Below are 14,338 nucleotides of genomic sequence, written 5' to 3'. Positions count from 1 at the left end.
CCAAACAAATATGGTCAATGGCAAGAGAGTGGGGGGAGGTTCCAATATAAAGCAGCTGGAGGACATTAGTTTGCCCAATCATGATCTAAATTTTCAACACAACAAAGACTGCATTAATAAAAGTATTTCTTCCATAAGTGTTGTGTCTCTTGAACTCTACAAGAAAGTGTTGATTAACAAGTTCAAACTTGCAATTGGGCTGTTTCATGCTATACAGATACAAATAAATAATTTTTCTTATCTACAATTTGTTAAATAATTCAATTTCTGTATTTTATTAATATGTATGGCCTAATTCTTTTTTAAAAAACAGTGCAATTAGGAATGTTTAAGAATTACTGAGAAGTAGGAGTAAAGAAATAACATTTCTAACAATTACCTTCTAGCAATCTTACCTTCCGACATGCTCTTTTGCACACATGTTTATATTCTTTGGCTTTGGATTCAGAATGATAACCTGCACCTGTTAGCAAGGAATATATAAGAGAAAAGGGGTAAAAGTGATCAAGTACTGGAAGCAGAATAATTTTGTTTTAAAATTTTTCTAAAATAAAACCTTTCCATGTCAAAAATATATCTACCTTGTAAGAGGACTACAAGCCAGCATGTATCCCCTTCAAGGGCATTTTCAACAAATAGGGGGGATTTGTCTTTCCAAATAGTAATCTTGGAATATTGGATATCTGATTGTGAATCATGCAACCTATGATCATCAGTTCATTAAGGGAATGTCAACCAATACTTCACTGCACATTAGACATCTACATAGCAAGCATCATTGGTTCAAATATCTAGCCCTGATCGAGGAACTGCACATGTAAATGGTATCTGAAGTAGCATGAAACAAAGAAAACAATGCTGTCCCTTTCTGTATGCAGGCCTACATCTTTGTCACTATCACCTCAATTATGATCTCCCTTATTAAAAGTAGAGATAAAGGTTCCCCTTGCATATATGTGCTAAGTCATTCCTGACTCTAGGGGGCAGTGCTCATCTCCGTTTCAAAGCTGAAGAGCCAGCACTGTCTGAAGACATCTCCATGGTCATGTGGCCGGCATGACTAAACACTGAAGGCACATGGGACACTGTTACCTTCCCATCAAAGGTGGCTCCTATTTTTCTACTTGCATTTTTACATGCTTTCAAACTGCTAGGTTGGCAGAAGCTGGGACAAGTAACAGGAGATCACTCCATTACATGGCACTAGGGATTCGAACCACCGACCTCTCTGATTGACAAGCTCAGACTCTTAGCCACTGAGCTACCACATCCCTCTTCTCCCTTACTACAACCCTATAATCACTTAATTCAAGGTAGAGTTGGGGTGACTGGATGGAGCTGAGAGTTTACTAGCCAGCTACCTTTCCTGATGCCACATGGAGTTCGCAGCAGACATTTTTTCTTTGCACCCTGATAAAGAAACATCTGCCACTACCTAGGATTGAACTCTCAACCTTTCAAGTGGGAGGTGAGCATCCCCAAAGTGGGAGGTGAGCATCACTAGACCACCATGCCATTCATTATCACATCAATAACAATAAAACATCAAAATATAGAGAGAAATGTATGTATATTAACCACAGATGTATGAAGTTGATTTTTATGTGATATAATATTATCCTTTTAAATTCTATTATCCTTTGAGAAAAGTTAAAAGAATCAAGACATATTAGCAGGCCCACAGCATAGAAATACAAGTGTTTTCTCTTCTGTAAAGCATTTTGCCTTCTAAGTGGTGCCATTTATACCTACATGAGTCCTTGATTACAAGGCAAATTATTTGATTAAATTCAGCCTCAATTCATAGACAGCTCAAGTGTGTATGTATGTATGTATGTATTACAAATTTGGCCACATGGGAAAGAAAAACTGGACAACTTCCTCACACACCTCAACAGCCTACACCCCAAAATACAATTCACTATGGAAATAGAAGTTAACAACCAACTTCGCTTTCTGGACACATCATGTACCAGAAAAAAAACACACACCAACCGTTACTTAAATGCACAATCCCATCACCACCCTGCACAGATCAACTCTGTAGCCAAGACCCTCATCTCCAGAACCAAATGCCTAGCCGACAAAGACCACCTGAAAACTGAATTACACATTCTCACAAACGTATTAATCTCCAACCGATTCCAAAGAAACACAATTACCAACCTAATCCAAAGGGAGACTCCCCCAAAAAAACCGAGACACAGAACAGGACAATGGCATCACCCTCCTCCCTTACATCAAAGGCACCACGGATAAAATCAGCAAAATTCTCCAAAAACACAATATCAAGACAGCCTTCAACACTGACCAAAAAATAGCCAACATCTTAAGAAACCCCAAAGACAAAATCCAGCTAGAAAACCAAGGAGTCTACGAAATACCATGCAAAATCTGCCCTGCAACATACATAGGACAAACGAACATGAGAATAAATGCACGCATCGCAGAACACAAGAATGCAGTAAGAAAAAAAGAAAAAACTTCCTCCCGTTTCAAGCACCTTAAAGCTACAGGACATGAAATTGATTTTGAAGGAACCAAATTAATCTCCAAAACTGAATACTTCGACAAGAGAATAATTATGGAAGCTATCAAAATAGAGAAACACCCCCACAACATGAATAAACGTGACGATAACTCCCGCCTACCAGACATCTGGAAACCAGTCCTAGTCAACAAACGAGCCCTACCCACCACTCAGGCCATTACAACACAAAACAACAACGGACACACAGCCAGCATCAATCAGCACCAATCTACCAATCACGATACAACTACACAGCCAATGAATCCACTTACTGAAACAAAGCCAGCACTCCACACACCCCCAAGAATTATAGAAAGACGGCAGCTCTGACCATGCCTTACTCACACAAACACAAAGCCGAAAACACCAGCTGGTGTTTGGGCTTAAAGCGTGGTCAGAGCTGCCGTATTTCTATAAATCTTGGGGGGGGGGGGGGGAAGTGCTGGCGTTGTTTCAGTAAGTGGAATGATTGACAACAATGGACACACAGCCAGCACCAATCAGCACCAATCTACCAATCATGATATAACCACACAACCAATCATTCCACTTACTGAAACAACGCCAGCACTCCACACACACCCCACCAAGATTTATAGAAAGACGGCATCTCCGACCACGCTTTAAGCCCAAAACCCAGCCTGAAGATGGCAAGTGACACCTATTCACATATCTATTGCTAAGAAGAGTTTCAATTAAGTGGTATTTCTCCATGCCTAACAGTGGAATTACATCATTTGCACATGATGGACTGCTTCACTGGACTATGGCTTTAGGGAGCATGCCAGAAAGTTTACTACTAATATCACCCAAGTATGCTGTTATGTTAAAAATAATATCTTCCATAACTAAGAGTTATTACAGACCTTTTTCTTAGTGGCTAAGTTCTCTACTTCTTGTACCAGTGCTTTATAATAATATTCATCTATAATGAACATGCCCCTAACAGTGCAAAACATTTAGTATACTTTATGGCATAATACATGCCCAAAATATTAAACAAGTCCTGCTTAACTCTCTAGCAAAAGTGTTAACTAAGAGTTAATAACAAAATTTTGCCAAACCAAGTGGTAGGACTGGAATTCATTGGGAGATTTCCAGTAAATATGAGCACAAAATATTAGGCTAGGAAGTGAAAACAATACCTCAGTAAAGAGAATGTAAATCACATCCAAACTATTCCAAAGAAAATGATACTGACATGCCTATGGAATCACCTGGAGTCAACCTTATGTCAAAAACAAGATTTTCCTTAAAAAAACACTGCCAAATCAAAGATGATAGATGTAAAATATTTAAAAAATTGCTTATGAATTCATTACTATAACAGGAACCATACAAGGTATTATTGTATGACAGAATCTCTATCATAGTAACGTATATTACTGCATTCTTTGATTGGTAGAAAATATTGCCTTTTCCAAAAAAGATCACATTAAATACTGGATTTTTAAAAAGACTATGACCTTACTTCTGTGCTATCAAGTTTGACATTAAAATAAGAAAGACACTAACAATTATATCAATGAAAATTTGGTAACTATGACTTACAGTTCAGCAAAGGTAATAGTTTAATAAAACATTAATAGATAAACCATGGTAAGATTTAAAATGTTTTGCCCTTTGTTCAAAAAAACCTCAGCAAACGATAAACTGGTAAGTTCTGAGCAATGCCAAAGCAATAAGCCAATGCTGCTCAGGCAAAAGGGGGAGGAAGAAAATATTAAAGATTAGCCCTGTCAATAACACACCCTCTTCAGAGACCAGCCCCTCTGTTTTCTATTGAAGGGATTATAGCTTTCAATTTAAATGCCTGGTAAGTCTTTTTTCTAAAAGCATGTTTTTGTGCATCATGCTATAATGATCAAAAAAGGCAAATTTAAAAAGGAGGCAGTCTTCTGATTAACTGTTTTCTGTCAAATGAGAGCAAGCATAGACACTGTACTCCCTAATTTAAATTTTAAAGAAAACTACTGGATTACCATACCTGAAAAGAAATGAGCAGATTAGAGTTCAGCCACAACTGGCCTAAGAAACATATCATGAAATATAAATATATTCACCATTCTTTCCCCAATTTGCCCGTGCTTCACATGTTTCCCACATCCCCCAAAGTACCATATATGGTATTAAAACATTAACAACACAGGTCATCTACTGTTGTGATATTTTGACATGTACCTGCATGTACAAGTACAAATCCCACTCGTCTCACTTTTTGAGCTGGTTTGGCTTCATGTTCTTTTACCATCATCCTTACTGCAGTTGCATGAGCTGACATAGGAGGAACTTCTACTGAGCTTATTCCCTTTTCCATGATCAAGGCTATCGTTTCCTGTGGAACAGAGCATGCTTCCATCCAAGGGAAAACATGGGAAAAGAGTCTTCCTGAAAATAAATCAAGCAAAACTATCTCATTATTTTATTTACTTTTGACCAAGGAGAATTTCATTCAAGAAACACATTTTGTTCAGAGCTGCATTGGAACTAAACACTACTCAGGTGCAAGATTTTTTTTTCACATCCATCACTATCAGTAACACCCTGGCAAAAGTCCATATATTCAGCAAAATTATACAATGCAGGCATGTATTAATTTGCTACTTATTGAACTGTATATCCCATTTTTAACTTTAAAATGAACTAGTGATAATGTTAATTTTTATAAGCCTCCACAGATTTATTAGGAGTCTTTCATACTGGCAGAGATTAGGAAAAGTCGGTTTAACAATTAAAATAAGGCTATCCCAAAAATGTCTCCACCCACCCCCCTACTCTCTCTCAACTTCTATTCTTTCACAAGATTTTAATAAGAGTTGCTATACTGCCGGTAGTATTACTGGAGTCTCAAGTATAAGCAATCTTTTAGAAGCTGAAGTAGGGAAACTCAAGCAGACTATTATTTCATAGTTGCACTGAAATCAATCCTAACATTAGGGATTTCAATCCTATGCCCTTAATAAGAAAGAAACCTATGTAAGTGTCTGCTGAGACAGTGTTAAAAGTGTGTCTCAAAAACTGGTTCTGGAGCCACAGAATATGGCCATGTGAAAGTTCCTGCCCAAGAGACCTTAAACACAATCTGTTGTTTCTCTACTGGATCCCATCAAACATCTTACTCCAGAATCAAACAGGGTGAAGCTCCCAAACACCAGAAAATGGTGGATGTTTTGCGTTCCTTCCACCATGAAGCTTTTTTTAGGGAGAAGGACTCGTTCCCCAATATTGTCATAGCAACCAGAAACATGGATGACCCAGAGCTGCAAAATCCCCCGTTTGGGTTTGGAAATTTAATAGCTGAACAAAAAGAATGCATGCAAGTTAAGAAGAAAGGCTCCTTATCTCCCGCTTTAGATGGAAAGCTTTGGCCATCAGCTCTACCTCCATTTCCGTGAGGCTTCGCTCACAGCTAGGTTGGACCCTCGACTAGGCAGGTAAGTCCCCCGAGACGAGGCACACCCTTCGGCTTCCTCCCACAACCCTCATGCTTTGCCTCCACCCCACATGGCTGCAGGCTCAGGCATCCTGCAGGAGAGTCCCGCTCCGCCCCCCTGCCCCCCCCCTCTCCAACCGGGCAAAGGGCAGGAGTCGCACACTGATCACATCACCAACGCGCCCCTTGGCTCGGATCGTGACGTCATCGCCGCCCCCCCTGCCCGCCCAAGGAGAGTGGGAAAATACCCTGTTGCGTTGCCGGTGGGAGACGCTCCTTCGTTCACCAGTTCCAGCCAGGTGTCGTTACAAGGCTCGTCTCATCCTGGATGCGGGCGGGCGCGCACACCCACGCATTTATCATCAGCCTTTCAGCGACTTTTTGTATCGGTGAGGGAGGGGGGGTGAACCCAACCAATATTTTCCGATCACTTCCGGTTCCGAATTGAATGTTTTGCATCATGCGCGAGGGCTAGAGTGGCGGAAGCCGAAACAATCTCAGCCCGATTTTTTCCTTGATAGAAGAAAAGGCGGGGAATTTAAAATAATGTATTAAAATAAACCCCACCTCTTTTCCAAAGGAAAAGAAAAGGGAGGGGGAGAGTAATTTTTCATCTCTAGAGTTCTTGTTCTCTGCAGGACTGTTGGAGAAGTTTGGGTTTTATTTTATTTTTTAAGGAAAGCATTTGGTAGATGGATCAATACTTGCTTTTCGGATCATAAGCCCATGTGGACTTTCTGTTGAACATGCCTTTGAGTTGCCTAAATTTAGTGTCAGCATGTTGGGTAGATTTGCTGACAACTGAAGAAACTCACAGGTAGACTTTTTTTCCCCAGCCCTTTTTCCAAAGGGGCTTTGGAAATAGTTGGCTCAGGCTTGCAACCTGAACTAAAGCAGAATAAAATATGGATTAAAAATAAAGAATGAAGACAGAATAACAGGGACAGTTAGAAGTTGCTTAAAGGAAGTGTCCCCATTCACTAACCACAGGATGTTCTAGCCAACATCCCTATGTCAAAACTGGTGTTAAAAGTCCAAACCACAAAGTTCAATTAAAGTTCGTTAATAACACGTAAGCCATACCTGAAACAAAAGGAGAAGTAAGACCCTCATCTCCTTATAAGGTTTTCTCCTCAAGGTAACCACTAAGAAATGTGTTAAGAATTTCCGTGTTGCAATGCTTTTGGGAATGTATAAGAATGCGTGCTTCGCTAATGAAGGTTGTTCAGAATTTGCAATGCTAGCCACTTCGTTAGCTTTCTGAACCTGGCTGCCAAATAAACTTTTCCTGTATCCTGAGAAGCCTAAGCCTGTCATTTTCTGCAACAGAACTACCTATATCTGGCAAGAAATAAAAGGGAGGAAAGGGGTTTCACATAATACACTACTAAAATGGATATTTAGTTTGTGGTTCAGTGTGCTCAAAACCCAGACAAATTGATTCAGTAAATCATAGTTCCCTAAATCTAAATATTAATTGCATAGACCAGGGGTGTTAAACTCATGGCAGTGTCATCTGATGTATTGGGACTTTCCCCCCCTCCGCTAAATCAGGCATGGGCGTGGCCAGCACGTGACGCATCAAGCCCGCAGGTCAGGAGTTTGACAGCCTTGGCATAGCTTATGCCCATGGTGTCTGCTTAAGAAAGAGTGATTAGAATGCTTTATACTAACTGAAAGTCTCTACAAACCAGTGGTGGGTTTCAAAAATTGTTCGAACCTACTCCGTGGGTATGGCCTCCTTTGTGGCTTGCCGCCCATGTGACCGGATGGGAGTGGCTTGCCGCCCATGACCGGATATGAAGATGCCGACGACACTTGTCAGAACCACCTTAAATTACCTCACACACAGCACTGGCGTGCATAAGAATATGATGTAAACTTGTTTTTTAAAAGGCATCTTTGGTTTGCGTTAAAACAACTTCAACACACGCAATGTTCTGATTGTACCACAAACGCAGTAGTCATCCTTACCTTTCACAGAGGCGCTGAGTTTTATGAATATGAGCATGATAGTGTAGAATAATCATATCCAAGGACCAGTGGTGGATTTCAAAAAATTTTGGAACCTCTTCTGTAGGTGTGGCCTGCTTTCCGGGTCCACTGGTGGAACCCCTTCTAACTGGTTCGGTAGATTTGACCAACCGGTTCTACCGAATAGGTGCGAACTGGTAGGAACCCACCTCTGCTACAAACCCTTCACATTCTGGACATAAACTTTTTCAACTTCTACCCTCAAGACTGTAGGGGATGGGTCCTCAAACTACTGCCCACGGACTGCATGTGGCCCATCAAAGCCATTAATCCGGCCTGTGCAGGACCATGAGGCTGCCCCGCCTACATTGCCCGGCCCACCCTTCGGCTGTGCGCAGGACTTACTTTTGCAAGCCCCATGAGCTTGAACTGAAAGGTAAGGCCAACAATTTTGGCCTGCAGAGACATTCTGGAGGTGTGGGAGGTGAAAAAGGGGATTCACAGACACCCCAGGAGGCCAAAAAGTGGGTGAAAACAGTCCATTTTTGGCCACAAAATGAGCCATTTTTGCCTGTTTTTGGCCTGCAGAATGCTTCTGGAGGGGGGAATGTTGAAAAACAGGGTGCATAGACGTCCCAGGAGGCCAAAAAACCTGGCAAAAATGGCCTGTTTTTCACCTTTCCCGCCTCCAAAAGATAGCTAAAGAGAGAGAGAGATACATACAGAGGGAGGGAGAGAGAGAAAGAGAGAGAGATTTCTCAAGCTCCTTGGGGCTGAGAAGAATTGCTGCAAAACTGAGTTTCCTGAAGTGGACCATGACTCCTAAACAATTGAGAAAACAATCTAGTAAAAAGAAAAGGCAGCCAAAAGAGCAACGTGCAAACAAAAGCAAATAAAACACCCCCAGGAGCAAAACAAATTAAAGTTTAATTTGTGTGCATTGTTCAATGGACTGTTAAATTGGCCGTGACCACCCAGTCACATGACCACCTAGCCACGCTTACCCATGTGGTCCAGCCCCCCCCCCCCAAATAGTCTGAGGGAGTGTGAATTGCCCCACTGTTTAAAAAGTTTGTGGTCCCCTGCTGTAAGGCATTCCACGCCAGCAAAAGTAGATACAAGGACAGTTTTTCTCCCATGCCATCACTCTGCTAAATAACTAATTCCCACAACACTGTCAAAGTAAGGCTGTATTACTATTATTCTCACATTTCCTATTACCTATCTCCTTATCTTCTTACAACTATAACTTTTTGCTTGTATCTTATTTATATTGTTTTATTTTGTATCTTAATATGATTTATGTTAATTGCTTATTTAGTATCATATGACTCTCATTAAGTGGTGTATCTTATGATTGATGATGAATGTATTTTTATGATGATTATCTTAATGATTTAGCACTTGTTGCTTTATGTACACTGAGAGCTTATGCACCGGAGACAAATTCCTTGTGTGTCCAATCACACTTGACCAATAAAGAATTCTAATCCACTCCTGTTCTAGAGGATTACACACACACACACACACACACACACACACACACACACACACACCCATTTCAAGAGATTACAGTCATTCTTAAATGAAAAAATATTTTTATTGAGACTGCATAAAGAGTTTGCCACAAAAGAAGAAAAACCTAAACAGAGTAATGCTACAATTCTATGCAAAATTACCTGAAAGGAAACCTCCAGAGAACAAGGTAAGTGATGTACTGTATATATGTACTTACAAGCAGTTTCCTCCCTTGAATGAGTTGCATTGAAATACTAGTCACTGAAATGCTAGTCTTGTTTTCTTTTGACAAACCTCTGTTGGGAATCCAACTTTTTCCTACTTTCAGTCTAATAGGATAATACTCCAAAAGTAACTGCAGCATTTCAGCCTGCAGCAATATTGTTATCAATTTTAATTATTTGGTATCCTATTTTCACATTGTGGAGTCCCTGGTACTCTCCAAGCTTGGTTTTTTTGCTTGTAGATGTTTTGTCACCAAACCAGGTAACATCTTCAGTGCTAGAAGGAAGTGGGGTTTGCACCTTGTTTACATGTGGTACATTTTTCTGGCAAGATTGGTAAAATATTGTTTTCTCCTTGGTAGTTCCTTGATTAGAGTACTATTTACTGCTTGATTGGCTGTTGATCCTGGGCCTAATCCCAATTTATCTGGGTGTTGATTGCTGGTGAGGAGGTATCTGATCTTTTTGTTTCCTTTTTAATTCTTTTATTGTTTCTTTTGAAAGATATGTAAGCATTGCTTATGTGCCTATTGATGGTTGATCTGTCCGAATGCCAAGCTTCTAGGAATCCCCTAGTGTTTTTGGATTTAGCTAGTCAAGGATACTCACAATTCTCAGTAGAAATTATGGTTATATCTGTTCATGTGAAATTAAGGTGTTTTCATGGTATCTTCTGACTGCTAGTTGGTGTTCATGGTCTTTGGCCTGTCTGTCCTACATAGTGTTTGTTACAGTCTTTCTGCTGTATGCTGTAAATGACTCCATTTTTTTTCTTCTTAGGCAATTGAATCTTTTAATGTATTTAAGATGTTTTGGCTAGTTGGTTTGTGTATCATGGTGATGCCATGTAGTTATAATAGTCTGTTGGTTGTTTCTGAGATATTTTTGATATATGGCAATGGTACCCTTTTCATAGCTTGTGCTAGTTGTTCTTTGTAGGTTAAGTGAGTGAGCACTTTTTGATGGGTATGTATTTTGTTTGAACCAGGAGTGAAATCCACTTACCTTTGCTACCAGTTTGGTAGCAATGTGAGCACGCGATTGAGAAGCAAAAGGACCTTCCGCGCTTGCGCAGAGCATCAAAATGACGTCCAGATGGGTGGGCAGAGCAGGAAATCCTGCTTTCTAGCTAATATAAATTGCGCGGCACAGCTGATCGTCGGAAAAACCGGTTTGCCCAAACCAGCAGCATTTTTTTTTTTACTACCAGTTCGGACGAACCACTGGCATTTTCACTACAGGTTCGAGTGAACTTGGCTGAACCGGTAGCATTTCACCCCTGGTTGGAAGGTGTTGTATAGGCAGTTTGTTTTTCTGGTACCCTGGCTTGCTTCATGAGTTTGTGCTTTTTTGAATAATATTTGTATATGTTGTATACATTGTTAGCATGGATATTGGGGTGGTTTCGATAGACTTGTGTTTCTAATTTGCTGTAATTTCCTCTACTGATAAAAATATCTAGATCAATCTTTTGATTGATTTTATTCCTTTGAAAATGTTGTTATTTCATTAATTTTCTCTAGCTGTTCCTTTTTTATTATAACAAAGGTGTCATCTACAAACTGGATCGAGGCAAAGAAAATTGCCATAAAATATAGTATGTGTGGCTATGGAGATTCTCAGTCATCCAGGTGATGGTTGTCCCAAAGGTGTTTTTTTCAAAAGGCAACTGGATTTTGTTTTTCCTTGAAAATGTTTCACTTCTCATCCAAGAAACCGCTTCAGTTTTCTTCTGAGAAGCGAAACATCTTCATGGAAAGACAAACATGCCTTTTGAAAAAGCACCTTTGGGTTAGTATGTGTGGCTGCCTTCTACTGGGCCAGCCATAAGTTTTGAATAATTGTAATTTAATGTAGTACATATTTTTAGTTTTGCCTGTGTGAAATAGTTGCACAGCTTTAAAGGAGAGAGCTCACCTGGGATGTACAAAATGACAAGAGGAATACACAAAAGCAGCAACTGTGAGTGAGGCGACAGGGAAAGGAGGCTCCCACTTGTTGCCAAAAATCAAAAGTGAACCTTTCCAGTGACTTGAAAAAACTTGGAGGGCACGTCTGTTTGTAGTTGCTCATGCACTACTACATGAAAGGGCCTTTTTCCTGATATTCTGCCAACACAAAATGCTTTCTTCAGCTAATCACCTTCTTGACATGACCAAAAAACGAAGATTTCTCTGGATCAACCAAAGTAGCATTCTTTCTTAATCTTGGGTTTTCTAACACTGGCTCACTATTCTTTTCAGTGGCATGGCAGTGAATTTCTGAGTAATATGTGGCCTTCTTTATTCTGTTTGCTCAATTTTAACTTTATGAGAGCCAAACCCCAAAAGATTATAAAGGCCAAGGCTGGAATTCTCTATTTTTGTCCACTAACCTTAGCAAAAGCAGCTGTATGCCTTAACCTCTAACCACGAAAAGCTCAACATGTAATGCTCAGCTTTCATGCTACTATTTTTGTTCACAACAATGCTCCTGGAGGATATTTTTATTGCTAATGCAGTAGACAAAATGAAGGAAGAACTTCTGTTAATACTCATTCAAAGTAGCTAAGCATTAAGCAGCTTGGTGACACAAAGTCCAACTCACTCTGGCAAATGAAAAGACTTATGAAAGTTGAGTCTAGAAGGGTAGATATTGCTCTGGCCCCCAAATCAAGCTGCTTTCAGATTTGTGAGATCCCAAGTCTTCCCTTCGGTATGCCTTGGGAATAATTTGCTAGACTAAAAATGAAAATGGCAGTCTGTGAATTAGCATAACCACTCTGGCCAGGCAAGCAACATATGAAATGGAAGAAACCAGGAAGCCACTCACAGTTGCCCTATTGGGAAGATGGGCAGCATATACATTTAATTAATAAATAAGAAACCAGAAAGAAAAAGAAAGAAAGATATACATCACTAGCTTTCATGCTATCCTGATTTGGCGTTGCATGAATATTCATTCTACACTCCTGGCTTCGTCAAACCATTCATGCAAAAATTCTCTGATAATTGACTACCCTTTGGAAAATCCATCCCTGTGTTCTTCCTTTTCTTGATCTTCTATTTTAGCCAGTGACGTAAGCTTCATGGCCGGTGAGGCAAGCGCGAAAAGCCCCGCCGAAGACCCGGCGCTGCATCCGCCATAGAGCAGGACCAGGACCCGTTCTATGGCAGATGCAGCGCCGGGACTTTAAAGCCCTGCCACCGGGGCCCTGCTGCCACTTTAAAGCCCTGCCGCCCGGACACCAACACTAAGGAGTTAGCAGAAACTGAAGTATAAACTAAGTATATCTGCAGTTTGAAAAATTACCAAGTTCTTTAAATATCATTTTTGTGGCTTCAGTTGATTGCCATGATTGCAATCATTTATATACTTAGCATTCAGTGTTTACTGTAGTTATTTAAAAATGAAGTGTGAACATTTAACATCAACATGCAACACCATTTTAGTCATCTCAAATAAAACGTTTAAGCAAAAAAGGCAGATTGCAAGGCCTGTAACATTTTTAGCACTTTATATTTTACATTTCATTCTTTAGTACCATTATTTACTTGAACTGTGTGTCGGTGTGGCTTAGTCATGTTTTTGGAATATGAAAGGGAATAAAAACCAACTGTCGCAGTTGATTGGAAATAATACATTTAATTCTGGAGGGCAGAAATAATAAAAAGCATGTGGGCCTATTTATCTCTGCTTGTCTGATCTTTTTCTTTATATTATTACTAAAAAAATCAAAACTTCTTGTGGTTCCAACCGTAACATAACATCTGTAAGCATCTGATTTACATATTTAGTCATTACTATTATGACTGCCAACTTTGAAAGGAAACGACTGGATGCTAAATCACATTTGAAATGCATAAGCATGCACATTTTCACAGTTACTTTTCACTGAGTTTTTAACATTGATTAGCTAGCCTTTTTCTCTATTTCCTCAATTTAGAAAACAATCTGCTTTATGGCTGCTGCAGCAACAGGGAAACAGAAGCACAACATTCCTGCTAAACAAAATGTTGCCTTTATTTGCCAAATAGCACAATTCAGCTAAAGCAGGACTAATGAGGCTTTGAAGAACTGGGTTATAAACAAGATTCTGTGAGAGGGTTTGAAAAACAGGACAGCTCCCAAACATGAAAGACAAGCTGCAAATAGCATAAAGTTCCTTTTCACCTCATCATTATTCTGCTTTCCTTGGGGACAAGCAAGATTTGGCATTCTCTGGTTCTCTGAACTCTCCTTTAAAGAACTATTGGCAAATCAATATTATTGTAATATTGTAAGAAATATTTTCACCTTTCTTGTAAGAAAATTTCATTGAAATGATTAGTGGGTCCAAGGTCAGTATAAAGGTGACAGAACCTTTGGATGGATGGATGGATGGATGGATGGATGGATGGATGGATGAAGGCCTCATTGGTGATTAGGGTTCTGAAGCTGCCAGTCAAATGAAGTAAATGAATAGCTGAGTGAATAAGCACTTAGGAGAGCTAACTATAGTCCTCCAATTATTGTTAGGTGCATTGTACTACAATTGATTTATTGAGTGATTGAAGTTGCTTGTTGTCCCATTCCAGATGACTCTCGGCAACTTTACAGAATTAAAACAATACAGAAAACAACCACAGTAATAGAGACAGTGACACTCAGGAAACACAAACCCTCTGTCCATATTTTTCA

At 39.8% G+C, this 14,338-nt stretch overlaps 1 protein-coding gene across 6 annotated transcripts in view; it reads right to left on the bottom strand.

Annotated features, from left to right (window-relative positions):
- The window catches only part of TASP1 (taspase 1), a 48,537-nt gene extending 42,144 nt beyond the window's left edge, over positions 1 to 6,393 (bottom strand). For 4 of the 6 annotated variants that reach the window (XR_015696806.1, XM_014074200.2, XM_014074202.2 and 1 more), the window contains exons 1-3: positions 5,912 to 6,087; positions 4,712 to 4,918; positions 396 to 463 (exon numbers count right to left, since the gene is read on the bottom strand). Coding sequence is in view for 4 of the 6 variants with exons in the window: in XM_014074200.2 (XP_013929675.1) it covers positions 396 to 463; positions 4,712 to 4,889 (246 nt within the window). In the remaining 2 variants the exon portion in view is untranslated. Of the gene's footprint in view, positions 1 to 395; positions 464 to 4,711; positions 4,919 to 5,911; positions 6,088 to 6,211 lie in introns of those variants that run through there. The other 2 variants (XM_014074201.2, XM_087716849.1) reach the window with 2 other exon arrangements.
- Positions 6,394 to 14,338: the final 7,945 nt, after the last annotated feature.

The sequence above is a fragment of the Thamnophis sirtalis genome, unplaced genomic scaffold (assembly GCF_051295495.1).
Source record: "Thamnophis sirtalis isolate CommonGarterSnake01/CBP01778 unplaced genomic scaffold, rThaSir2_p1.2 scaffold_5, whole genome shotgun sequence".
In the NCBI taxonomy this organism is placed as follows: Eukaryota; Metazoa; Chordata; class Lepidosauria; order Squamata; family Natricidae; genus Thamnophis; species Thamnophis sirtalis.
Note: the sequence above shows the minus strand (reverse complement) of the source record. Positions and strands in the feature narration are given on the sequence as shown.